The following is a 27,993-nucleotide window of genomic DNA, read 5'->3' on the forward strand; positions in this document are numbered from 1 at the left end:
TTCTTCCCAGCAATCCTGTTCTATTCAAAGTTTTCTTTTTGTTCTCTTAATATTTTTCTCGTACCTCACTTTTTTTTTCTAAACCGGGTCACAGCCTAATCATTACAGGCAGCTTCTTGGCCAATCCCCCGCGTGGATACGCATCATGACTTAAGGATCGAACCAACCAACCAACCAACATGTGTGTTCCCGGGCAGATCTAGCAACCTCACCCTTGTGCCACTTCTGCCATGAAATTGAATCGGATGAGCATTTCTTCCTTTTTTGCCGCCGATTCTCGCATCACCGGAGAAGGCTGCTGGAGGCTCCCCTGCGGCGTCTTGGAATGCCACTAACCTTGCCAGTGCTTTTGTCTTTTGGAGGCACGCAGCTAGGCCACTGCCATGGGGATATCTGTCAAGCCATTCATTCCTTCATCTCAGAGACGGCTCGTCTACCTTGTTAAAACGATTCTGATCAGGCTCTCTCGCTCCTATTTCTTGTTCTATTTCTGTCTTCAACCTACATTCTAAATTCTTTCTTCGACTGCACCTTTTTGCTAATCTGGTTTTTTAGTAAAAAAAACACACTTCTTGGCCAATCCCCCTCAGTGGGTATGCGCCACTTTATGGGCCACCACCACCACCATCTCGCCCCAGACCTATCCAGTGCGGCCGATGTGGGAGACTCGACCATGTGGCGGCCGGCTGCAAGGGTAGCGTGAGGTGTGGCGCGTTGTGGGGGAAGACACAGCTCACAACAGTGCACCGCAGCTGTTGCCCGAGCTGCTCCAACTGTAGTGGCCGCCACATTGTGACGGACCCCCGTTGCCCACACTGGCAGCACGAGCGCCGTGTGGCCACAGCCATGGCCCAGGCGCGGCAGCCAGTGCCACATGCGGAGGTCGAGGCGTCGGTTAGAGCGGTGCAGCCCGGCTACGCCAAAATGGTCAGGCGGCGCAGCCCCCAGCGGCAGTCACGGCTTGGCCAACAGACGCAGCAGCCTGCCCCCCAGAAACGACAGCAGCCCCGGTCTGCAGCACAGCGGGAAGAGGCCAGGCGCCCCACTGCCCAGCAGCCCGCCCCGCCCGCAGCCCCGGTCGTTCCGCTTGCAGCCGCCGGCCCAGAACAGCTGATGCCCGTCCTCCTGGCCCTCGCGCACAGATTGGTGGGCCGACTGCCCTCCGATGACCCTGCACAGATGGCGGCCACAGACGCCCTGGCCCTCCTGAACCCCCCCCCCCCCCCCCCGCCCACCTCCCCCATGGCTAGCAGACCCTGTGAGAAAGGCAAGCGGCCACGCATCCTTCAGTGGAACTGCAATGGCCTGGCCCGCTGAAGCGCTGAGCTAATTGAGCACCTGCTGCGAGAGTCTTTCGACGTGCTGGCACTGCAGGAGGTGTACATCTACGGCGACACCCCACGCCTGCCGGGCTACGTGTGTCATCTCAGCGCCACTAGCTGCCGCAAGAGGTCTTGCAGCAGCACACCATGCCGCGACGCCACCGACCCACAGGGAAAGTCGTGGGCAGTTGTCTATGTGCGGGCCACCTTCAACAGCGCTCTTGTTGATCTAGCCCAAGTTGCTGACGGCCCTATGGAGTGTGCCGCCATGGCGGTGCGCATGGGGACAACGGACACCACCGCGGCCAGCGCCTACATGCGGCCGCAAAAATTATGGGATGCCGTGGCGCTGTGCCGGCTGCGCGCAAACCTGGGCTCGGACGCTGCAGTGTGCGGCGACTTCAACGCACATTACCCGGCCTGGGGGAGTCAGCGAGCCACTCGAAGGGGACGGGAGCTGTTGGATGCCACCACCTCCTGTGAACTGCACGTGGCCAACACAGGCAGACCTACTTTCGTCCGCCCTTGTCGTCGTGGCACGGTCCAGCAGCCATGCATCGACATAACCCTAGTAACGCAGCGGTGCGCATATTCCTGGGAGACCGCCGCCAGCACGTGCGGTTCTGACCACTACCTCATACTGGTCACCCCCCGGAACCACCACAAGCGAGCCGACACAAGGGCTTACACAGTCACTAGCTGCGTCGACTTCCGCAAGAAAATGACCAAATGCACTTAGGACCCGGAGGTCGACTTCCTTGCAGCAGTCGTGCGGAGCGCCGACAAGGCAACGGTACGGGGAGAGGTACCTCTCTGCACGCCACTCCCGGACATGGAGCTGCTTCGGCTTCGGGCCCGCCGCAACCAGTTACAGAGGAAGGCGGGCAGACGCCCAATGCCGCCGACAGGCACGGCAGCGTCGCAGGCAGGGCTGAGAGTCACTGTGTTGTTCCATGGACTCTCGCAGGTACCAGGGCAGAGCCATGGCGTATCTTTAAGGCTCTGCTGGGGCCTACCACCACCAGCCGGCGTCCCCTGCTCGCGGTCGCCATATCTCTGGGCATCACCGAAAAGGACCTGGCGAAGCTGTTCGCCGACCACTTTGCCATGGCCGCCCACACCTCGCCTCCAGTTCCTGCGGTCTCACCGGACGCGGTGCCAGCCGCCCCACATGACCAGAGAGTGGTGTCCCTCTGCTCCACGGGCATCACACTTCGTGAGCTGCAAGCCACAGTGAATCGCTGCCCCGATCGGTGGAGTGCTCCTGCTATCGACGGGGTGGCGTACTAGATGCTGCGGAACCTGGACGTGACTCAGATGGAGCCGCTTCTGCGACTGTTTAATCTGGTTTGGCAGACTGGTGTCCTCCCGCCACCCTGGCTCGTGGGGCTCATCTCGCCAATTCTCAAGGTCGGCAGGCCCCCGACGGAGCCAGAGTTCTGCCGGCAGGTGTCCCTGACGTTGGCTGCTGGGAAGGTCATTGAGAGTGCAGCCCTGGCCCGTCTTGGGTGGGTCGCGGACCACAGCGGCGTCTTCCAGGAGCAGCAGGGCGGCTTCAGGCGGCACCTCTGCACGGCTGACTCCCTGGGGGACGCCATCTCCATGCTTCAACAGGTCCGCCACGACAAAGAGGTGGCCTTCCTGCTCCAGTGGGACATGCAGTCGCCACTCGACACGGTCGCCCACGGGGCCATCCTGGAGGCCCTGGACGTCATGGGCGTTGTGGGGCGCCTAAGAGGCTACATCCGAGCGTTCCTGCGTGACCGGACACTGCGGGTAAAGGTCGGCCGGACGACCAGCAGCCCTCGAGACGTCCGCTCCGGGGTGCCCCAGGGGAGCGTGCTGAGCCCGTTTCTATTCAACTTGGTGCTGGCTCCTCTCCCAAACTGCATCCCTCCAGGCTTGCGATGCCCGGTGGAGGTGGCGGTGTACGCTGACGATGTGGCATTTTGGACCCATGGCCCTACCGAAGACTACCACGCAGTCAAGGCGTGCCTCCAGGAGGCTCTGGGAGCAGCAGCAGTCTTCCTTTAGAGCCGTGGCCTGCAGCTTTCTGAGGCCAAAACGCAGGCCCTTATGCTTTACCCGGGAAGATGCAGGGCTCGACGGGCAACACCGCCCATCACACTCAACGGATGGCCTCTTCCCTGGCAGGTGACCGTGAAGTACCTGGGGCTGCTGATCGACTGCCGGCTGTCAAGGCTCTCCGGGCACATCCAGCGCTTACTGACCGCACGCGACGGGGCTGGGCTCCTGCAGAGGTTCTGCAGCCGGCCCAACTCGCACATGGGAGCGTTGCTCACTATCATCAAGGAGGGCATCGAGATGCCCAACCGACCCCGCCTGGAGCCGCCACCACCAGACACCGGGGAGGCCCTGCAGATCACCACGACCCTCCGCGGGGTCCGCAACAAGCGGACCACGCCGCCCCAGGCCATCCGCCACGAGGTGGCCGCCCTGCTGCAGGACGATCTGAGCAGCTACCTGTATCTCTTCACGGACGGCTCCGTCAAGCACAGCACGTGCGAGGGGGCGCCTTCGTGCGTGGTGCCTGATCTGGGAGTCAGCCGGAGCTGCCGCCTGCCCTTCCCCATTCCCCCCACATGAGCGGAGCTGGCAGCGCTGCTCCTGGCCGCCGACCTCCTCCTCTAGAGGGGGCTTCAAAAGTACCGCGGGGAGGTCATCCTCACGGACTCCAGGACTGTCCTGCTGGGGCTACACGCGGCCGACCAGCCCACCAACAGCAGCGGCTACCCGGAGCGCTCCCTTGCAGCCAAGCTGCACACTGCGGCCTCCCGAGGCTGCGCCCTGCGGCTCCACTGGCTGCCGGAACACAGTAGCATCCAGGGAAACGAGGACACCGACGTCCGAGCCAGGGAAGCCCACCAGGAGGACACCCCAGTTTTCCAAGACGTCACCGCCTTCGACGAGGCCCACACCACTATGGCCCGCATGGTGCAGACGATGCACCCCGACCCTTGGGTTGTGAGGGGCCTGGCGCCACAGCCGGTGCCTGCACGCATCAGCAGGGATGCCCGCTGCCTGCTTCTCCGCATGCGGCTCGACTGCTGCAATGTGGCGGAGCGCCTGCACCGACACGGGCGCAAGGACTCCCCCACATGTGTGGACCGCCCGGAACCAGAGACGCTGGAGCACCTACTCCTCTGCTTCCCCCCCCCCCCCCCGTGGGCCCGAGAGCAGAGCTCCACCGAGCGCTCCAGCGTTGAGGCCGTCCCAGCGCCTGCATGGAGGACCTTCTGTTCCCGAAGGGGCCTGCGGCAACCCAACGGGAAGTCTTCGCCCATCTGCTCCATTACCTGGAGACGACCGGCCTCACTCAGCGGCTGTAGCCGGAGTGTAGTGACTGACTGATGTGCCCGGACTGACGGCTTTCTAGGACCGACAGCTCTCTTTGTATCTTTATTTCTCTCTCTCTCTCTCTCTCTCTCTCTCTCTCTCTCTCTCTCTGTGAGTGTGTGTCTCCACTTTATCCTGTCGCTCCAGTCACTCCCCCTCTACTTCCCTTTCTCTGCACTAGGCTGTATTCAGGTGAGCTCCCTGACAAGCTCAAAATATCCCCAGTGCCTTTCCTTTCGTTTTCCTCTGCCGCAAACCACAACCCCCCCCCCTCCGTCACCGCTATGCGCATTCTGCAAAGAACCAGAAACGATCGACCATTTCTTCTTCTCCTGCCGACGGTTCTCCTCTATAAGACGAAGATACTTAGCACGCACATGCAGCCGGCTAAACCTCCCGCTCTCTGCTATACTGATTTTGTCATTCGGGACGAAAGAACTGGGATTCTGCAACGGGGACCTTTGCCGCGCGTCACACTCATTCATGCTGGAATCAGGCCGTCTGCCGTGTTAGGTATCATTTGGCCCTGCTGGATTCCGCAGTCAAGCCCATGCGCGCCTAGCTCACTGCTTCGTCAGTACCACATTCTTTCTTCGCGATTCCTACTTCCAATTTTCAGTCAATGGTGTTCGTTTTTACTTTTTGTAGCATGAGCTACAATGGCCGAGGTTGAGCAGTTTCGCGTGGCTCCTGGAGAGACGTGCTGCGCATGCGCGAGGAGCAGTAACGTCGCACGGCGCACAGAACGTTGCTGGCCGGCGTCTCTCCTACCCCACGCGCCCAGCGTCTTCGCCGACCTCCGTTCCGTACGTGGCGGCCCGGTCCACTTGATGATCATGCGAGGGGTGGACGGGTGTGGAACCGATGGCTCGTGCGTCGCAGCAACACCGGCATGCGCCTATGGAACGAGCTTAACTCTGGGGCGATTGGTGACGCTGCGCCGGAGCCGCTTGATATGCATGTGTCACATAATGCGTATACCGTGTATGTGTCATTGAAGCAGCAGTAAGCATGATAAGCTAATCCTTGACAACCAGGAAACCTAACAATGACCAGCTGAACCTTAGCTCACGCAACGTATATCCATCCTGGTGTAGCCGAGCTGAGCCACTGCTAATTATTCTATTTATATAATCTCCTTGCCTTTATTTCTCTAGTCATTTACTGCTAATCCATTCTCATATTTAAATATTTTTTCTAATCACCTCGTCTACCCTCCTCCTCATCCATCTCTCAACAGCAACGACGCACGCCTTTGGCGACGACTACAAACACAATTCTACACAACATATCACCAACCATGTATCCCGACGAATGCCCAGCCTGTAAAACCCCCAACACCACATACCACCTTGTCTGGGCTTGCCCCTACCACCCAAATCCCATCCCTTCCCCCTCCCTGGAGCAGTGGGAGTGCGAGCTGACCAGCTGCCTGACGCAGGTTAACCTCGTGTCTCGGGCAAGAGCAGCTGCCACGACTCGCGGCTATCCGGACTAGGAAGGCCACCCACAACAGCACTTTCCGCTCCAATAAACGTTTCTCTCCTCCTCCTCCTCCTCTTACCCCAAAAAATTACATAATTTCTTTCGTTAAGGCGCCCATTTCCTGGCCAATCCCCCTGAGTGGGTATGAGCCATTTCCCTGGTACCACAACCACCACCATCATCAGTCGCCCTCGTCGGGTAACGCGCTCATTCAGTCCTGGGCTCTGGCTGGCGAAGCAGCGTTCGGGCTTCCATTGCGGCGGATCCCAATTCCTCCCGGCTGACATCATGTCGAAGGCGGCTGTACTCCGGTGCCGCCGTGAGTATACCCTTCTTTCTCCTCCCTCTCTGATAGAGCGGTGGGCGATTTTTCGTACCTCGCTTTGCTGGCGTTTGAACGCGGTTTCAGCTGGGAGGTTTAGGTGGGCGTTCGGAACTGTTGTTAGGCCTCGCACAGCGGCGCTGTGCTCGGTTGGTTGATGTTGCAGGGCGGTATAAAATGCGATTTTTAGGACAGCTTTCCCCATTAAAAACGCTCGCGCTCTATTTTTTCCGCTTCTATTTTTTCCAGCTCTTTTTAGATTTTCGGTTGATGACATAGAATGGAATGGTTGATCCCTAAGGAGGGTCATACATCGGGCGCTTTGGAAACAACTTAACAGCCGCAGCGCTTGGCTTATTATAGCAGAAGTTGGGAAAATAAAACGACGCGGGGCGTCGCAGAATGCCTTACTTACCGTTCTTTTGACTGTTTTTTTTTTTTTTACTGTCACGGGGAAGAAAAAGACACAACAGAACGGGGCAAGGCTTCGTACTTAGTTTCGTGTCTAGACCGATTGCATCGAGCTTCCGCATGTTAAAGGCTTTTGGTTTAACTTGATATTTTTTTTTTAATTGAAGCACATGATCAGGTTCTTCCATGTCGCGCTTAGCGCTGGCGAGGCCGCGTTCGTGGGTTTCGAGAAACTTCGTCTTTCTTCACGCCGTTTCTTTTTGTTGTGCGAGTGTGTTCTTTCACTTCATACTATTATTCTCAATGTTTTTTCGCGATTATTCGTAATCGCTGCGGCATTGCCGTAGAATTGCTCTTTCATGAAATGATCTACTTCTTGGCGGTCGATCACCTTGTGATGACTCATGTAAGCTGTTCGCGGCACCGTGTCAACGAACATGGGCGCTGTTTTCTGAGTTGAACGCTTGCACTTCTTCGATTTATTGATAATTTGTGTGCCTAGATATACGCTTGCAGAATTCGATTTTTTTTTTTTTTTGCTCATATGCGCGGAAATCGCCTACCGTTCGTTGGCTGGGCGTGTCTGAGGTAGCCTACGGTTGAAGCGCGTGCTCAATTATTCCAGACAATCGTATACGTTTATCATGCACCCCTGATAAATAATTTCAACCGTTTACCCTACCTATCTAAACGGTGCGATGAAAGCCAGTGTGGCCTAAGCCCTTTTTGTCCTAGGGATAATTCACTCTCACTTGGGTGCCCGCGTCGCCATAAAGCTGTTGCTAGGGCCCCTAATTTTTCTTTGAATCTATTTTTAATACCAGCCGTATCTGCATGGGGCTCATTCTTAGGAGTTTCTCGCAAATGCTATTCTGGATTCCTAGCACAATTGGCATCTTAGTTCGCGGAAAAGATGGGAAAAAAAATAAAGTTGAAGTTAGAGATGTTGGAAAAAGCCTGACTAGGGCCATGGGGATCAGTTTTTTTAAGAAACGCAATAAATGGCAAAAATTATTTGGCAGCAGAAACGCGCTCGACCTCTGATAGTTTTACAGCTTAGGCACATTTTACGGTTTCAGCTGAGGTAGACGCTTCAACAGTCCATCGCTGTTGAACCACATACAGAAACGTGTCCGGTGGTGCGATTGTGTCTTCTCATTACCTTCGTCATTATTCTTTTTCCGGTCGCAGTCATTCACTTTGTGTCATTACGGTTGAGAGGCTTGGTCAAACGCCATTTCTAACAGTGCACATTCGCTACTAGCGTAAGCGTGATTTGTTATTTTGGTAATTAGCGGGCTCAAATTACTGCTGTAGGCCCCCAGGGGTGCAATTGTGCCCGCTTACATTCATCCTTATGACCCTTTGCGTCGTTTTCTTTTCCTGGTCAATAATCAGAAGCAAAATGGAGAGACGAGCTAGTTGGTCCCAGTGTCAGCTTGCGCTTAAGTTTTACTCATGGTCAATAATCAGTCATATGTTTGCTAATCATTATCACCTTTTATACACGCCTGACATGCTTTGGTTTGCTTGTGGCCTTCCTTTGGTAATGGGGGTTTTGTACCGTTCGTGTTAATGCCGGGGTCATTCAAGGTCACCTTCTTAGGATGTAAGGCATTCGCCTTAATATTTGATATGGGTGTAGTGTAAATAAAATTGATTAGTATAATATGAGTGTACGATGAACATGCCTTGACGTAAAGGGGTAGCTTTTCTTGAAGACAGGCATGTAATACACTGCATGACTAAAATTGTCCGCGTATGCCACTATTTATCGTCATCACCAAGGCAAATACTGCCGAAGACGAGGGGCCGTAATGTACGTACGTACGTACGCACATATGTCGTGATCAGTCGTCAGCACCATCATAATCATTGTAATCGTTGTCGTATTTGGCGGGTGTTTGGATGAGTGGCCGAACGAATACAGCATTAGTACAGTACGATTGGCAATAAGTACAATCAGTGAAACGGGAGGTTAGAGGAATAGCCTGCTCCTAGGCTTGAAATGTGTAGCGAGTGTGCCTATCACGTACTTTTAGCCGTTAGGAAAAAGGACTTGACCCTGGATTGCTAGAGCATTGTATTTTACGATTGCTTGAGAAACAGTGTACAAAATCGAAACTCCAGGCTGCTTGCTCTCAATATTCTTCTTCTTAATCTATCACAGTAAATTCTTCTCTCGTCTATGCGGGAGTTCTTGTCCCGATTATTACAGATGACAGCGAACGCCTCCGCAATAGCGCAGCATGGCCTGCGGTATTTAAACGTGGCGAAAAATATGGCAAGACGGTTTCTCTGGGCCAAGCACGGAGTATCGTGCGAAAACAACATATATTTCTGCTTATGAAGAGTTGTCCAATACGCCATTACGGGTATGTTCTCCGTGTGCATACGTAATGTTGGTATACGCTAACAGCACCGACTGCCAAAGATGCACCACAGTGTACGAGCTTAAGCCTAACGTTACAGTTTGACGTCTTACAACTGGTACCCGCAGAGGGAAGAACATACAATTAGTGCCATGAGCACTACATCCAGTGGTTAGCGGATGGCGGCATTATACCTCGATGTTACGTTAGGTCTGATGTCATATCTTAAGGTGAAACTTAAATACTCCAAGTTGAGACCTGCGAGAGGCCACGCAACGTCGTAATAATTGTGTTTGGAGCTGTGAGTACGGGTTGGCGACGTCGACCTCAATGAGTGACGTTAGGCCTAACATCGCGTTGTCGCATGCCCGCGTCTGCTTTTCCCTCAGATGCGCATTGGATTTCGCGCGAGCGAGTTATAAACAGCAGAATAAGGTGCAAACTTTATTGAAAGTAAAGACAGAGCTCGTCTCGAAAAACAGAAAATGCGGTCGGCTTCACGAAAGGGGCTTCGTGAATGAGGCTTAACACATTTAACGCCCAACCGGCAGAGGCAGGCTATCAGCGAGTGCGCAGTAATATACATATTAAGGCTTGGGACAAAGGAAACGTGGAAGACGCGTTTAATGAGGACGCAATTTCACGGAGAAGGCGTTGCCAAAAACAATGATGACGAAGGCGCGAGACTGGGTGATGAAGAAGACGGTGTTGTGCTTCCATGTTACATGATGATGACGAGTTGACAGGTCGGAGGGAATAGTGCAGTAGCAGTTAGGAAACAACGATGACGTCAGTGTTCACAAAATTAATCATTTTGTGGTCACCGTGCTGCTGTTTGCAATAATGTTTACTCAATCAATCTAGATTGTTTCTCTTCTCCCGGCACGGGCTCGCCTCGCGAAGGCATCCTAATTTCGCGCCATTTTTGACGTCATGACCGAGCACGGCCATTGGCCAGTGGCTCCTTGGAGACCATATAGGGCAGCCGCGACGCTCGAGCCAGCCGTACACCGTTCTCGAGAGCGCGTTCACTCGGCCCATCGTTGACTGTCTCGTTGGAACCTGCAGCTTCGTCACCAACCAAAGAAACGGAGTCACTGGCTGGTAACATGGAGTCCTTCAAGCACTGCCTGTCTCCTGCCATGGAGGCCATACCGTTTCCGCGGCCCCGAGGACGTGGTAGAGGTGAGCCACGGGTTTACGCTAAAGGCCAGCGTTCGCGTCTAAGCGTTGGTTGCAATTAATGCTGTATAGTGCCCCGTAGATTTTCAGTCCTGCACTGCCCACGAACTGCTGGGAACGCCGTCTGGAATCCGTTTCTTCGTTTAATAACTGGATTCATGGTTGGGGTCAGTCACTTGGTCAATCGAAGAGGCCTAGCGGTAACTGCGCCTCCCGACTCTGCAGAATAACCAGACCTTCTTGTGGCTGGGGTTGGCTTTCTGGGACACTTGTAGAGGCAGTTTGTCGGGTTTATAGATCGGCACGTTTTGCACAGTGAACGATAGTCCACGGGCAGTTCTCGGACGGACCCCTGACTGCGGTCCTGTAGAAAAACATGAGAAAATTGAGCGCCGGATTGCGCCCCGGGGAGTCCGGGTACGGTCCGGGACTGATAGTCGAGGAGTACCGGTGCATGCTGACAAGTTCGTGACGCGTCAAAACGCGCCATGAGCCCTTGTTGCTGACGGGTATTCAACATATCACATGGTCGCCATCGCGTTGGCGCTAAAAATGTGGTGACAGCGCTTTTTCGGGCCGCGGCCGAATAAACGCAGCATAGTAATGAAAATGCAATGCCTGACCAGGGGCGGTATTCTCGTGTTTTGTCCGTTTTGTGTCCATTTCAAAAGTGTCCGTTTTGAGCAAGCCATCATTGGCTAAAGCAAACCCCCGGATGTGACGTCATGCAAGCACGGCAGACCTATGAGCCGCCGCTTCTCGGAGCTAACGGTTTGGAGCAGACGATTTTTCGTCGTGTTGTTGTTGGCTTAAAATAGAAAAAAAATTGTTGGTTTAAATTCTTAGTTTAAATTTAACGTACGTTTAGTCAAGAAAGTCAATGTCAATGGCAAGAAAACATGCTAAACATGTTTAGTCAATGGCAAGAAAACATGCTAAAAGATTGCGCGAGCAGTGAGGACGAGGGAAAATTGAATTGGGTCAAGCAAACTCCTTTTGCATCCATTATAGGAAGAGGGAGAGGAGTGAGGAAATGAGGGCGTTACGAGGCAGGGGCAGGACAATGTCATCTTCTGCGATTTGCAGAGAAGCAGGCAGATACGGGGGCATTTTTTTCGCTAAACACAAAACGCTTATGACAACAATTACAAACTGACGCGGACCATGAATGTTGATAAAAAAAGCAGATTTTTCGGCTCCCCTGGGAGCCTTAATCGCGAAAAGGTTTTTATAAACAGTCAATGTAAACAAGGCTACCGTACAGGAGCCGAAATGTCTTTTTGATTTTGATCAACACTCTTGGTCGATGTCAGTTTTTATTGTCATGCGTTTTTCCGACAAGACGGGCTTCCAACCCTTGACTTCAAGAACGCTTATGCGAAACAAAATCCGTCTGTTGCTTTGCGCACGGCCATGTGGCCCGGAGCCAGCGAAATAGAGGAGGCGACGAGCGAATCGCGCTGGAATGCGACCCAGGTTAAGTTGTTGCTGTCGAGTAGCGTGGACGTGTTTACGAAATTTCGTCCGCCCGCTTCGGGTTTACGCTCTTCGCTGGCCATTCGGGCTCTGACCTCTTGCGATGGGCGCTCTGCTGCGTGGGGCCGTCGAGTGCGAGCTCCCACTCGCCAGTACGCGCTCATCCACAGAGGGACCATGTGCCCCGCAAGCTCCGAGGTTTAAAATCGTCGTGGACGGCGCATCCTTCCACCACTTCGCTATCTCCTCTAAGACACGTCTGCCCGACGCAGCATGACGTCAGGTCAGTGCTTGTGATCTGTTTTGTGCGCGGTGAGTCCAACCACAGTGGCAAACCCTCTTCTACATCCTTTAAAGCGAAACTTTCTTTGCCTTCCCTCCTGGTATCCCGAGGGCTGCTGCTGCCTGACAGGGCGTCCGCTGCGCTTATGGTTATGGTGTTTTGGTTGTGGTGTTATGATTAATGCAGTGGACGCGTTCACCTTAACCATGACCGCAAGCACAATGCTCGAATGATCGAATGCTCGCATGAAGGGAGGTCTGTTTGTGGCAGCTGAGAGGGGTGACCGGGGAGGGGAGGGGGGGTTCTGTAAGTGTACGTATGTGCTAGATTCTCTCGCCAAATTACTCACGTTAGTGTATCGTAAAATCAAAACACCATAATGGCTGCGCTGAAATTTCGCGTATCGTAATAGTCGGTGACTCGGTAATCGGAATCTTGTTCTCATCGCGAGTCAACGCACGCTCCTTGTGAAAAGGGATGGTATAAGACATGCCTGAGCAGTTCCCCTTTCTTGAAAACCGATGAACCTCCTGAACCGCGGGCAAGTATTTTTTTTACAGCTGTGATCTATGAAACCAACCTTTTAGAATTGACGAACATTCCGCCACCTAGTCTTAACATTAGGCCCATAACGCCCGCAGACGTGCTTAAAAATACGGCAATGAGATTGCGGAGTAGTGATCGAGAATATGACAGCGCCGAAACAGTGGGGCTCTTTGATTCAGTCGCGCACTCAACTCAGATAGTTCGCGGTTACTCCGAAGATTCTCGGAGCCACAGAAATAGTATATGTGAAAAAAAACTTTGCCATCTCTTCCTAAGGAAAGCTGAGAGAAGCGATATAGCTTTCTCACCTCAAGACTGCGTCAAAAGGGTGTCGGAACCTTCGCTAAATATGCGCCCAACCTTCGCTGCTGAAAGTGCGTCCAATCGATCGTCGAACATTCAAAGACTCGAGCCGCAAACGAACGAACCCATGCGACTACTTTTCGCTAAATAAGTAAACGCATCTACGATCTAAATGTATACCGATACGTGGTTTATGAGCTGAAGGTATCTTTTGTACTCCTTCATTATCGAAGCGTGTATTGTCTTATCTACAAGCGTTCCTTGTTCGCAATTTTCAAGTAACCGTTTTGACCCAATTGCAGCAGTGGAATCTCCGTTTCACGCAGGCGCCGTGTGTCCAGGCATCTTATCAGAGCTTCTCGGTCGACCAACCGGTCTATGGTTAAATGCATTGGTCTTGTGGCAGGACGTCCTCGGCCCCACTAAGAAAGCTTTCGCTTTAAAAACAGCGCCCATGCAGCTAGTACAGGTCGTTAACCAGTGAAGCTGCAACGGGCTGCAGCAGCGGCACGGCGTAGATCAGAACGCTCCTAGTTCTGCTCGCGGTGTCAGTGATCGTGAGCTGCCTGCTCCTCGGGATACCCATTTTGAAGCAACATGCGCCCGGTGTTTTCCTGCTGCATTAATGCTGCACCGCCTGCACGGCACCTCTTGCGCCCTTGCCTGCCGCTAACGCTTCAGCTGTGCTTCTCGCAGTACCTCTCTCAACCTTATACCTCCTCTTCAACCTGGATTTTCCGCGCATGCGCATAATGTACCGCCGTAGGGTGTCTTCTGCGCACACAGGATCGCGCATCTCCCTTCCCCTCGCCACACAAAGCTTCGCTTTAAACTTATCCCGAATTGCTTATCTGGGAGTGCGCGGTGCGTGCGAGACCGACATTAGAAGTCCTAGTGCTCATAGCGAGCGAAAGTGTCGCGATAAGTGGTGGATGCTTCCTCTTCGGTGCCCGAGCCCCAGCTTTCGTCCGGGCGCCCGCCGGGGCCTTGACCACGGCTGCGTCTCACAGGTTCGCCTCCAGGGAGCACCCAGGCGTCCCCAGCGCCGCTGCAGTTCGCGGCCCAAGGTTCGTTCGCCCAGGCCATCCACCAGCAGCAGCGCAGCGCCCCGGCTCTGCGCGCCTCTACGGTGGCCACCAACGGCCCCGCTAGCGTGGCCATCAACGGCCCCGTCAGCGTTGGTGTCCGCACTGTGGCCCCGACCGAGGGCTCGCTGCCGTCCTCCCAGCCGACAACTCCGGCCAATCAAACGTCCAGCCGCACCAACAGCCTGATCAACAAGTCGCACAATGACGAGCTCCGCATCCAGGTAGGATAGGTATAGGCCGCGTGCATCGCCGATGTCATCGCGTGTGACGGTGGCGACTTCTGGGAGAAATTAAATATCGTCTCCTTGAATCACCAGATGTACTAATGCGCAATTCACGGGGCGTTGATATAACACGCAGTTATGTTAAAACCTGAAAAGAATCGTTGGTACAAATTTCACTCGGCATGAAGCGACATGTGTTAAGTTCTTGAAGCCATCATTTATTGTCAGGACTCTCTGGACAAAATGAACAATAGGATTTCATCTTCTTGAAGCGTCAGATGTACTACATAGTGCGTTTCACTAAGCGTTCATTAACGACCTGCTCTTGAGCAATAAGTTTCGCAATAACGAGCTCCTGCTCATGGTAAACGGGGCTGTCTCGGTCGCCAAAGCCATCACGTATGACTTCCGGGACAAATGAGATTCTATCTTCTTTAAGCCGCGTGTGTTCCTTAGCGGAAGCCGTCATGTATTGTGAGAACTCGTCGGGCAAAATTATATTTCGTCATCTTGAAGCACCGTGTGTTACTGTGATGAAGTCATCATATAGTCTGATAACTTGCAAGAAAAATCATCTGCTTGAAGCAGGTTGTGTTAGTTGCGGAAGACATCATTTATTCTGATAACTCGCACGGCTGATCAGATTTTATTTGCTTTAATCAGGGTACGTGTTACATTGCTGAAGCCGTTCTGTATTCTAATGGTTCGTAGGACCCATTTTGTTTCGTGTGCTTCAAGCACACTATGTACTACTGGGCGTTTTACTGAGCGTTAATTTAAGTCTGTTCTTGCACAATCTAAGACCGATTCATACAATAAGCTCTGGACCAAGGTAGGCATAGACTGTATAGGTTGCTGAAGCTATCATATATGATGGTGACTAGTAAGACTATATTTTATCTATTTGAAGCATTATATGTGCTACTTCGCTGAAGCCGCAATGCCCCTACGTAGTACTGCGCGTTTCACAGGACATTGATTTAAAGCCCTGTTTTTGCTATATCGAAGCCTTTAAGGCATAATGTGCCGAAAACCGGAAGAGAGAAGTTAATGTTATATAAGATACAATAATAGAGATATTATAAAAGACACAGAATGCAAGATGGTTAATGTGAAGTCCTAGTGAGAGGAAACTGGTTTTATTGTAGGCGATAATTCGTTATAAAACTGGTATGATGCGCACAATATATAGTCCAGTATACGCGATATAACGAAGGTTTACTGTAGTCAGTTGTAAGGTGTACGGAGAAACAGATGCATAAGTTCTCATCGTTCATGTCAGCGGTTATGATGGAATTCTCGAGTCATTTGAGTTGTTTCAGAGCCTACAGATATTTAACTGCGTGTTAACAAAAGAAGCGTACTGCTGACTTCATTATTTCCGCACTAGGAGATGGAGCGGACGCTGCCGTCGCACTTTCCGCGTCGGCCGGCGCACGGCAAGCTCGGCCGGCCCATTCAGCTGACGGCGAACCACTTCAGCGTCGAGATCCCAGGCGGAAACGTGTACCACTATGACGTGGAGATCTTCTCCGAGACGCGCAAGGAGGTCAAGGTGCCCGAGAAGCGCAAGTACCGCTGCATCAGCACCAAGATCAACCGCATGGTGATCGAGCTCCTGGTCAAGAAGTACCGCACCGACCTCAGCAACTGCATCCCGGCCTTCGACGGCCGCAAGAACCTGTACACGCGCCGCGAGCTCAAGTTCACCGAGCGCACCTTCACGGTCGACATGGAGGAGGACCAGAGGATCCAGAAGTTCATCGTCAAGATACAGTACGCCGCCACCGTGAACCTGGACGCGCTGCACGCCGTCTTCGAGAACCGCGTCAACATCGTTCCCCAGGAGGTTCTCCAGGCCGTAGACATCGTGTTGCGCCATGGGCCTTCCATCAAGCTCACTCCCGTCGGCCGCTCCTTCTTCAAGGCTCCGCCGACCAATGAGAACTGCTCCCTGGGAGGGGGCCGCGAGGTCTGGTTCGGCTACTACACCAGTGTTCGTCCGGCCCAGTGGAAGCCCATGCTGAACGTGGACATGTCCGCCACGGCCTTCTACGAACCGCTGCCTGTCCTCACCTTCATGTGCAAGATCTTCAGCGAGGGCCGCCGCGAGATGACAGCCGCTGACTTCCGTGACTTGCGGGACTTCCAGAACGTCCGTCTGAACAAGGAGCTCAAAGGGCTACGCGTCAAGGTCACGCACCTTCCCTACCCGCGCAAGTACAAGGTCGTCCGCGTCACCAAGGAGCCGGCCAAGAAGCTCTTCTTCAACATGGAGGACGGATCGCGCTGCTCCGTCGCCGATTACTTCCAGAACCGCTACGGGCGCCTCAACTACCCGAACCTACCGTGCGTGCAGACCGGCAGCACGACGCACCCGGTCTACCTTCCGCTGGAAGTGTGCGAGATCGTCGAGGGACAGCACTGCAAGAAGAAGCTCGACGAGAACCAGACCTCGGAGATGATCAAGCGCACCGCCCAGGCGCCCTCCAAGCGCTTCTTCGAAATCCGCCAGTCCGTCAGGGACCTCGTCAACAGCAGCGAGACGTGCCTACGAGAGTTCGGCATCAAGATCAACACCGAGCCGACTCAGCTCAAAGGCCGCGTCCTGGATCCGCCTTCGCTCGTCTTCGAAAACAACGCTGTCAGCAAGCCTCGCGAGGGCACCTGGGAGCTCAGGGGCCGCCACTTCTACAAGCCGGCCACTCTGAGCCGCTGGAAGCTGCTCAACTTGAGCCGCTTCTGCCAACGCGACAGCCTGGACAACTTCGTCAAGATGCTCATCCGAGTGGGCCAGGAGCTGGGGATGCGCATTGAACAACCAATGGAGATTGGAGTGGCGGACACCAACCGCAAGCCCATTCGCTCCATCCTGCTTGAGCAGCAGCCCAAGCAGAGCAACCTTGAGATGCTCATGATCGTGCTCTCCAAGAGCACCAACTACGCAGAGATCAAACAGGTGGCTGAGACAGAGCTCGGTCTGCGCACGCAATGCATCATGGACAACAACGTGGTGAAGAAGTGCAACTCCGCCCTCGTCACCAACCTCTGCCAGAAGATCAACGCCAAGATGGGCGGAACCAACAACAGCCTGCTGGCGCAGGAAAAACCGGCAATCTTCCAGAAGCCGGTGATCATCATTGGAGCCGACGTGACGCACCCGGCACCGGGAGACAAGCTGCGGCCTTCTATCGCCGCCTGCGTCGGAAGCCTCGACTCGATCCCGTCCAAGTTCCACGCCTCCATTCGCGTCCAGATGGAGGATTCGGCGGCCACGGCGCGCGTCGAGATCATCAAGGACCTCAAGGACATGATGAAAGACATGCTCAAGGCTTTCTACCGTGCCACCAAGCACAAGCCGGAGCGCATCATCTTCTACAGGGATGGAGTGAGTGAGGGCCAGTTCATGGAGGTCCGGAACCGTGAGGTGAGTTAGCCGGAATTCGTTGCAGCGCTGCTCAGTTCACGTTTTCTGCCGAATCTCAGCATTTTAATTATGCATACGCGCACTGGCGCACGCAAGGGGGATGAGGGGGTCGTGCCGCCTGTTTTGAAATTGCCCTAAAGAAAACAAAATTTAACAAAACCACCCCGGGATCCTGTAGAGTACGACGACGGTGTTGAATCCGGTCCTCTTTACAGTTTTTTCACTCCTGTTTCTCCTTTTTTGGGTATGCCCCCCCTCCCCTCCCCCCCCCCAACACACGCAAGTAGATATTCTGCGGGCACCCCTAAATACGCGTATGCGCAAGTGTCGTTAATGACGAATCATTTTCGTTCATAGTCAAGTACTGCTTTGAAAATAGCTGCTTGGTTTGTAGTCAGACAGTGTTAAAAAACAGGAGAGGTCTTAACAAAATAAGATCACGGGACAGGATTAGTCTTAGGGCAGGATGGAGGAGTTAAGACGCTAGAGCGTTCGTGGGAGCAATCAAGTGAACTTTAAAGTAGCAGTTTCAGCTATGGCCGACGGCTGCTACAAGGAAGGCGCGCATGGTGGTGGTTCGGATTGGAGATACAGTCGAACACGGATATATCGAACTCCAAAGGGATCGCGAAATAGTTCGATATATGAAAAATTCGATATAAAAAATATGGGCTCTGAGACCTCACCTGTGGCGGATGACCACTTACCGATCGGCGCATTCAAGAATGACTACTAATTCCGCACTAACGACACAACAAGATGCTTTATTTGCGTGAAAAGAAATCGCTGATCTTGGCCTGCTTCTTCGTCCTGTACATGGAATTAAAGACGCTGGTCTCGATACTCTCGAGGCTATCCAGGTGTGACAGCCCAGTTCCTCCCATGTCGCCGCAGCTACGTAGAATCAAGCTGAACGCAGCCGCCAGTTCACCGGTGGAGTACGATCGTGTAGCCGCATCCTCGTCCGGACGATCATCGCCACTCGAGCTATCAGCCTGGGTTCCTGCAACCGCAACTACGATATCCTCGTCACCGACGCTCGCAACAGCCTATACATTGCCGTCAGCGTTCACGAAGTCGCCGGCAGGCAGTCCGGTTGGAACAGCAGCCGGGAAAAGGGACGACAGCTCGCGAAACGTGTCGTCCATGCCCTATTCGTCGTCGTCGCCGTCTTCGCAAGCTTCCGAATGTTCGGCCGTCACGACGCCTGCTTTCCGGAAGCAGTTGGCCACGCTTTGCTTTACGCTGTTCCAGGCACCCGTCATCATGTGTATGGCCCCCAGCTGGTCAACTTTAAGCTCGGTGCCCACGCGGAGGTTCATCAAAAGCGTATCGACGAGTCGCCTCCTGTACCCAACCTTGAACGACTTAGTCGAGCGGTCGAGCGGCTGCAGCCTGGCTGTTATGTTCGGAGGCAGAAACTTGAGCTCGATGTTGTCGAGCTCGCAGGTGGTTTGGTTGGCCGAGCAGTTATCCATGAGAAGGCAAGCATGACGCTGCGACGCCCCGGCTGCTGTCCCCGTTGGGTTTCAGCGAAGGCACTAAGCGACCACGGAAATCAGGGGTGCAGCGACCGCCGAAGAGCACCTTCCAGCTAGGGCGGTGTTCGATATACCAAATGTCGGGAAAAAAAGCGTTCGATATAAACGTACGAATTCCTATACTTTTACACAGTATTTTCAAGGGGATAATTCATGAGTTCGATATAGACAATAATTCGATATACTCGTGTTCGATATATCCGTGTTCGACTGTATTACGATGGCATGGGAGCTTTGCTTTCTCTTTCTTTAAAGTGTATGTTGCACAGCAGCCTCATCTGGCTATAATGCCCGGAAGGTGTGCTGGTTCACGGAGGCTTCGTGGCAGTTTACTAGCTGCAAACGCGTGGTACGTATAGCTACGCAATACATATATCTAAATGTAATTATGCAAGCAGATGTCACTGCGGTCGTTCATGTTTCCGGCCCATTCCCCCGATAACGCACCGTGAGCACTTTTTACAGCCGAGTTGTTATAGGCCAACTCCCTCGTTTGCGTCCGTAGGATGAGAAAATGCGCTCCTTTTCTCCTCACTTCGGCACATCCTCTTCTTTCCACCACCTGTTCGTCTCCGGTGCTTCACACTTTGGTATAAGGTGGCGCAGATTGTCCCTGGAGAAACGTCTCCCTGCATGTCGGTTGGGCTTAGAAGTGAGGCCGACTTTAGGGCAATCGGTGCTAGCTTTGTCTTTGTAAGCGGGCTTTCCCACAGTCCGTGTTGCGCAGTGAAGACTACTCACAATTCCGCTGAACTCTTATTCGGCGTGACGGCGGGGTTTGAGCGAGAGTTCGCGGTCCGCCAACAACCCACAAACAGCTCCGCTCGTCGTGCAATTTCAGCGTCCAATTTCATCGACCTAATGACACCGCTTTTTTGCATCAGTGTTGTCTAGCTGGTCATAATGCTGCCTTGCAGATCTATCAACTCGGATGCCGACATATCACGCTCGTAACACATAACGTTAGCAAATACATTTTTGAGCACATCCTACAAGAAACAAACGATTCGATGTTCACTTCCAATGCTACTAAACTATCTGCACAGACATTACAAACCATTAGCAGAGATAAAGTGCGCACTTTTTTGTACATGCGGTATGCGTTTTTCGAAGAACTTTATTATATACTGTTATGTTAGTCAGCTATGTTTCTTATTTTCATGTCTGTGTTTTGTGAACTGATTATCCCGCTCGGTGTATATTACACTGTTGTTTGCTTGAATATTTGTCACCCTCGCTGTGCTTCGTAAAATGGGGCCCGAACCCTCGCCAAGTGGACCAACTTCTTTTTGTTCGGTCCTCCTTCCAAATGTTATTTGGAAAAATGAAATTATTTGATTTTATTTGAACTTTTGTTCTGTCTGGCCTGACGCTTTTCAGTAATGTGTTTATCCGCACGCGGTGTTCCAGGTGAGCGCCATCCGCTTGGCCTGCCAGGAGCTGTCTCCGAACGAGACGTACGAGCCGGCGCTGACCTTCATCGTGGTCCAGAAGCGCCACCACACGCGCTTTATGCCGGCCAGCGACCGAGACGGCGTCGGCAAGTGCCGCAACGTGCCTCCGGGCACCACCGTCGACTCCGTGGTCACGCACCCGCTCGACTTCGATTTCTTCCTCTGCAGCCACTTCGGAATTCAGGTGAGCTGTTTTGCTACGCCCAACCGCATTGCATCCGGTAATCAGTGCCTATGTTCGCAAAGATTAGGTTAATACTGAAAACACTAAGCGCAGGCCATTTCCGAGAGGTGGTCATAGTTCACCTTACCAGGACCTTCATAATGTACCTTTTTTAGGTCAAGGGGAATATACTCACGGTATTGGATATTGACTAAACGCTGCCGACCCCCATAAAATATTTAATGCAATTCGTACGGCACTGCGCAGTGATGTTTCTCAGAATGCGAAGGGCTGTTAATTTTTAGCCATGATGAGTGGTATGGTGGTTAAAAGCGCTCGTCGAAGTTCCCAAACTGAGTTCACACTGGTGAAGTGAAATTTGCCGTGACGGAATATTTTTACAACAAAAAATCAAAGAATACTGGCTAGTACCAGTTAACGCGCACACGAGCCAACCATGGAGCAACAGCGGTCGTAATTAGGGGCAGGAAATCGGGCGATATTTTAGCCTTCATTTTATTTTACGATTCGGCGCCTGGTGAGCTTTTTATATATAAGTTAATCATTCCGCGCAGAAAAGCCATGTCTAATCAAAGTTCTGGATGAATACACAACCACCTTTCATCAATACTGGTGTTACTATTTTCTCCGAAATAATGACTCCCTTCAATCTGTATATGTTACCTGGTATTCTGAAAGCTTGGCGTTAAAATTAGCGACCCCGAGAAAAATCCCGCGAGCAAACAAAAACAAGAACGGTTAAAGCCCAAGGTTCTTGAAAAAGGATACACGAATCTCTCTCTGGGTAAGACAAGCGAAGATAATGTATGCCTTAGTTTTCTCGGCTGGTTGAAGAGTTATATCGTTATCCTGCTTCTCACGTGATAAGCGCGATGACCTTTTGGATATTTGAGTATCTTTAACTCCGACGACGGACGTAAAATATTACCAGGGCTCGAGGTTTGCTTACGGCCGATTGTGGGATTATTTGCCCCACTCAAAAAGCGGCGAATGCGATAAGGGGTTAATATTGGCGAAATGAGGTACAAAAGATGGGTAATGCTTGCCGGCCAACAATTCAATTAAGCACACGCTCTGCGTCCTAATTACGTTCGTAACAGACGTACGTGGAGCCATGACGGGGCGGACTACTGCACGGCGCCTTTCTATGATCGTAGCAATACAACCCCGCACATGTGGCGCAGGTTTTTAGATGGTATTCGTTAGCTGCCTTCCCATGAATGACCATATAACCCAGCTCACTTTACAATACTTCGCATTTAAAGGTTCATGGTGGCAGCTGCACCCTTCTAGAACTTGCTGAGTGGCTTCACTAGCACCGGTAAACTCGGTTAGTAGAGCGGTTGCCCTAGAAAAGAGCAGCAAGCATAGTTTAGCTTCTCTGCGAGCACCTTATTTATTACGTCGTCATCAGCAACGTCGCATACGGGTGCCCACTGCCCCGCGAAGATCTGTTCACGACGAGTGGATTACAGGGAACTGAACAGAACCAACTAGTCCCGAGTTTCGGGCTATTCCCAGAGAACGATGAAATATAATAAAAAAAGGTATACGATCTCTTCCCAAAGACAGTTGAAAACTGCGTTCACCCTTCGCTGAAAGTGCGCCCAATCGATCGTCAAACATTCAAAGACCCAAACCGCACACGAAGAACGAACTGATGTAGCGATTTTTCGCGCACTGAGTAAACGCATCTACGGAAGAATAAATGTGTACCATCAGGTTTATGAGTTAGAGGTATATAGTACCATACTCTTTAAGACGATGCGCGTAGTGTCCTATTTAGAACCGTTACTTTTTGACGATTTTCAAGCTGCCGTTCTGACACAATGGAAGAAGCCCGGTTTCACGCATGCGCCGTGTGACCAGATATCTGATCAGATTTTCAGTCGACCAACAGGTCTGTCGGGAAACGGAAGTTTTTTGACAGGACGCCGTTGATCCTACTAAGAAGGCTTAAGCGCTTTGAAAAGCGCGGTAAGGACAAGAAAGGGGACATAGCGGGACTAGCGCTGGACATGGACTGCGTTTTAATCAACTCCGCCCTGCAGGGCACGAGCAAGCCGTCGCACTACTACATCGTGTGGGACGACTCGAACTTCACGGCGGACGACCTGCAGAAGCTGAGCTACTACCTGTGCCACACGTACGCGCGGTGCGCGCGCAGCGTGAGCATCCCGGCGCCCGTGTACTACGCGCACCTGGCCGCGTACCGCGCCAAGAACCACGTGATGAGCAAGGTCGACATCTCCTCCTCTTCCTCCGACTCCTCGGGCGGCAGCGGAGACTCGCTCTCCACCAGCCAGTACGTCGAGGCCGTCAAGGTCATGGACTCGCTGCAGACCGCCATGTACTTCGTGTGACGGGCGCGCTCATCTGTGAGTTCAACCTTGTGCTCATCTTGGTCACGTGTTTAACCAGACGTCCTCTAAACCACATCTACAAGCAACATCTACTGGTGTGCTTTAGGAGGACCTCAGGGCTTCTAATCAGCGCGGCCCCGGTTGCCCAATTTGGTAGCATTTGGGAAAATCATTCCCCCACATTACGAGACGGCATCATGGCAATCCGTGCAGTTTTGTGGTTAAGCCCCAGAGAATGCATACTGCTGAGGTTGATGACGAGGGAGCATTGGAAAAAAGGTATGACACGTTGTTCAAACTGCGGCGAACTTTGATGAAGTGCCGCTCTTTCGTGTTAGTCGTAAAAAATTAATATTTATGAAAAGAATCACGTTATGCAATGATCGGACCCTTCTCACATTATGCATTAACTCAATCTCTCGTTCATTAATTGGAAATTGTAGGGTTAAGCGAGGTTATAACAGGTGATTGCTTTAACGAGTGAAAGCCGGGGAGGATATATAATTTAGGCCAAATAAGAGGTACAGGTTGTGCTACCCACAAACCTATGCACGAACGTCTAGCTACGATGATGAAGCTGTTTTGTGACAATTTCTATGAGAACGTCGGATGGGCAATCAGTGATTCGATACTAACGCAAAAATAAGAAAGCGACAGCTAGGCGATCGTGCAGTAAGAAACAGTCAGTCGGAATATCCGAAGTGACGCAGTTGTTTGATTTGCAGAGAAAAATAACCTGCGGATAATAAATACGTTATTTCTCAGGTGAAGGAAGAAGAGATAGCCTGGAAAGACCCAACGATAAAAAAAAATGCTGGGGTTTAGCTTTGGTTAACCCTAGTTGATAGAGAAAGCTTTACTGCCACTGTAGGAGCGACCACAACTGGATGTTCGTCTCTCTCCATCGCACACGGCTCTGCGCCGCACGTGGCCTCCTGGGGCCGAATTCCCTAAAACGACGGGGCGTCGCTTTGAAACGACGGGGTAGCGCCATGCAAATACATGTGTTCTGGGGTTGTGGCCGTCGCTTTGAGGAAGGTGTGCACACAGTGGGAGCCGCAGAAAAGCACTGTGGCAAGGGCGCGAAGCGACACCCACTGGCCCCCATCGTTTCACTTGTCGCTTCGCGCCCTTGCCACAGTGCTTTTCTGCGGCTCCCACTGTGTGCACACCTTCCTCAAAGCGACGGCCACAACCCCAGAACACATGTATTTGCATGGCGCTACCCCGTCGTTTCAAAGCGACGCCCCGTCGTTTTAGGGAATTCGGCCCCTGGCCTTCCTTAGCGACGCGCGCTTATCGCTGCGGCGGCGGCCTCCTCGCCTTCCTCCGCCAGGAGGCGACATGGCTCCCGCGCACGTCTCCGTTCCCTCATCGCCTATCTCTCCCCTCCATCGGGCCGCTGCTTCGTGACGGCGCTTGTGGAAGCGGGTGTGGTTTGACCTCTAGCGCTCAAGGTCAAAACTGGTCACCCCGCGAAGTCTGCCCGAGGCAGCGTAGTGCAGCTTTCGCTACAAAATGACATCCGCTTCATTTGGCAATTCAAGTAGCTTGGGGTGTTTGAAGGTAATGCGCAACGTAAAGAGCAGTGCTCAGAATGGTGAACAGTAGATCATTGAAGGGAAATGATAAAACTAGCGAAAAGAAAGGAAGCATACTTGCGGTGAATGAGCGACAACGTGGACGATAGGTGATAATGGAAGCTAAAAAAGACCCAATGCAATGGCCTAAAGTGGACCGCAAGTAAAAGATGGAAATATCCTAATGCACGCCAGAGGAATTGAAATTGACGCACCCGTAAGCCTCACTACACTCGCTATCCTCAAGCACCGATAGCGCATGTGCTCGCTTGTCGCGGAAATTCAGTTTGCAGGTATTTGGATAGAGCGTATGGCCCCCTGGCGAGGCAAGGATAATCGGCTTCTTAAACGAATAGGGACTGCTGTAGAAAGGAGAAGGGAGCAGCTAATAAGTGTATCGTTTCTAGGTACTGCAGTGACCTAGGCATACACTGCCAGTGCCCTGCAATTTTCCGATCACCCTCAGTCGCTGTCTTCCTCACGCGCTCTTGCCAGAGCAGAAAGCTTAAAGGGACCCTGCAACACTTTTGTCAACTGTTTTTGAAATCTTAAATACTTGCATGGCGTAGCCACCCAACACACCTAGTACTTAGATTAGGGGGTCGCGAAGTATCTCAGCCAAAAATTACTGCTCTATGCCCATCAGATAACTTGAAAACTCGCTCAAAATATTTTTCTCTCTCCTGGCCTTGACGTCCTTAGACCGCCCGAATTACGTCACTAAGGCCATGTAACGGCTGTTGGCTGGTTTTCCTGTAGTTGCAGTAATGAACGCTTTTCGATAGCAACTTTAAAAAAAAAGCCACAAAAACAAAGCAGAAACGGAAGGCGTATCTGGTGCGACGAGCAAATCACGCAGTGCCGCTCCGTGCTGGCGATAACTATAGCTTTCGCAGTGGTTCCAGACGCGAAGGAAAGAGTGAAGGCGCTTATCTAATGTGTTGCAGGGTCCCTTTAACAGAACATTCTTCTGCAACTATCTGGACTTCTGGACGCACTGCGCGTGAATAAGTCGCTGTCTTTCGTCTCTTAAACCACGGCACTCACCTTGCCACCGCAGAAAAGGAGCGTTTGTCTTAAACGTTTAGGTCAATACAAACACATGGGTGGTATGGGACATCTGTTCCCTTCGGTAGGTTAACTTCAGATGCTGGGAGGTCCACGCAGTCTAATTAATTATTCAGGCGGTGCCGATGGCTTCAGTGCATTGAACTGCTCAGTAGGCGACTTCTTGGAGAAACGTAGGCAATTTTTCTTCGTCCACCTGGCGATGATGATGATGATGAAAAAAATTTATTATAGTCGTCTCTGTTAAGACGGAGTCACTGCTTCGGAGTGGCAGTGTGCTCGTCCCTTCAGACGGCGGTCAGGAACCCATGGGCCCTGGCGGCGTCTTCCGCCAGCTGGACGACTGCTGTTTGGACGTCGGGTTGGGAGCTAAGCAGCGCGGTCTCCCATTGCTCGTGCCTCGTAATGCGTACATGTGGTGTCTCCGATTTACTGGGACACGCCCAAACCATGTGTGCGAAACTTGGTCAGAATTTGCTTTCATCTTCTTAACGCAGTATGCCTCCTCTCATGCAGGGGCAATTTTAAAGCCTGGATGCAACGAAGTTGCGTTGTCTAATACATGGTTGGTTGAGTAATGAAAAAAAAAACGCTTTTCTGTTGATGTAACTGATGTCATCGAAACTTAAAACGTGACTTATTTTATCCTCGAAACACAAATTAAGTGGGTCCGATGCATTTGTTCCAGCGTCGAGCATTTTGTTGGATCTGAGGGCGACGCAAGCGTAATCACTGTATTGAATTTACAGCTACCGGACGCTTCCAGTAATGCCAAAAATGCTGGGCTGGTCTTGTAGTAAAGATGTCATAGCGGATACCCGCCGCCTCGTGTTGCGCATCCTAAATGTCCGGTAAAGCCCGTACAATTACGTTGCGCCTTTTTCTGTTGCGAAGCCGGTGCTGTGACTATCCACTCTTGCGAATCTATCCATTCTTGCTAGCAGTGATTTTGGCATCGAAACTCGTTTGATTCTTTCATACGAGCGGTATTCGCAGCAGCTTGCCGCAGTTGCGAAAGGGGTACGCTGTGTTGCATGATGATATCGAATTATGGTTACCAATTTCGAGTGATGGTAACCAATTTCGCGGATGCATTTTCTTGCGTCCCCGTAAACGCACTATGCAGAGCAGGCTTAAGTTGTCGGGCAGTTCTACTGTCGGATGCGATATTTACGCTTTCCGGATAGTGTGCGCACAAATACTGTGGGCAAGCTTCTCGAAGGGAGATCCATTCATCAGCCCATTTGCTTCATATTTCTTCATGGGGCGCTTTTAAAATACGACTTTGCTCCGTATAGTTAACATCTTCATCGTGTTCGGGTGTTTATAGAAGGTTCTTTACCGGTGTACGAGTCTGCAGGCAAAATTGGCATTTAACGGACCATGTATTCGGATCAGTGAGGTCAACACTGCGTACCCTGAACTCTCCGCAAAAGGGCGTTGTAGCGAGACATCTGCGCGTGATCACGGGCAGGTATTGATTGGAACTTATCGGAATAACGTGTGGTCAAGTCGCTTCCTTGCACCATCCACTGTTTTTCTCGGGACGGCTGTGATGCACGTCCGCCAACCCTAGAAAGTCGATGAAACATTACACGTTAAACAAACACTGCCGGCTCTGATGCACGTTATAATCTATACATTACTGATTTAGCTCAATGAGCACGTGTGTACCGTTACTTCACCGTGCCTTCTTTTGCCTTTCAGGTCTGCAAGCTTTCCTTTTCTTTTGTGTGCCTTCGATGATTCTTCTTCCCTTGTGTGTTTTTTTGTGCCGGGGCATCTGACGTGCAGGGACGTCACACGTCGTTTTGTTTTTTGTTTGGACCTGCAATAAAGTACCCCCGCAGCTTCGCACTTTTTTGTTGTGTCATGCGTCCTCTTGTGCTTGCCATTGGTAACTTAGGTGGTGGATGCGACCTCCTTCAGCAAGCGCAGGGGGGTTCTACACACTGAGCGTATACAGGTAATGCGCTTAGGGCTTTTCCCAGGAGAGAGAACCCTT

The 27,993-nt window shown here is 52.1% G+C and overlaps 1 protein-coding gene across 1 annotated transcript; it reads left to right on the plus strand.

The window, feature by feature from the left end:
- The first annotated feature begins 846 nt into the window (after positions 1-846).
- LOC144139652 (protein argonaute-2-like) lies at positions 847-27,784 on the plus strand. The gene is made up of 12 exons (XM_077671946.1): positions 847-1,146; positions 1,375-1,825; positions 2,290-2,555; positions 2,679-3,023; positions 3,477-3,700; positions 4,160-4,347; positions 10,338-10,454; positions 14,070-14,368; positions 15,762-17,798; positions 20,750-20,977; positions 23,029-23,355; positions 27,696-27,784. Exons 1-11 carry the CDS (start codon positions 847-849, stop codon positions 23,338-23,340), a joined length of 4,767 nt encoding a protein of 1,588 aa, XP_077528072.1. The 3' UTR covers positions 23,341-23,355; positions 27,696-27,784.
- The last annotated feature ends 209 nt before the right edge of the window (positions 27,785-27,993 follow it).

The sequence above is a fragment of the Haemaphysalis longicornis genome, unplaced genomic scaffold (genome assembly GCF_048455015.1).
Source record: "Haemaphysalis longicornis isolate Haplotype H1 unplaced genomic scaffold, Haemaphysalis longicornis Haplotype H1 scaffold_5, whole genome shotgun sequence".
NCBI classification, from domain to species: Eukaryota; Metazoa; Arthropoda; class Arachnida; order Ixodida; family Ixodidae; genus Haemaphysalis; species Haemaphysalis longicornis.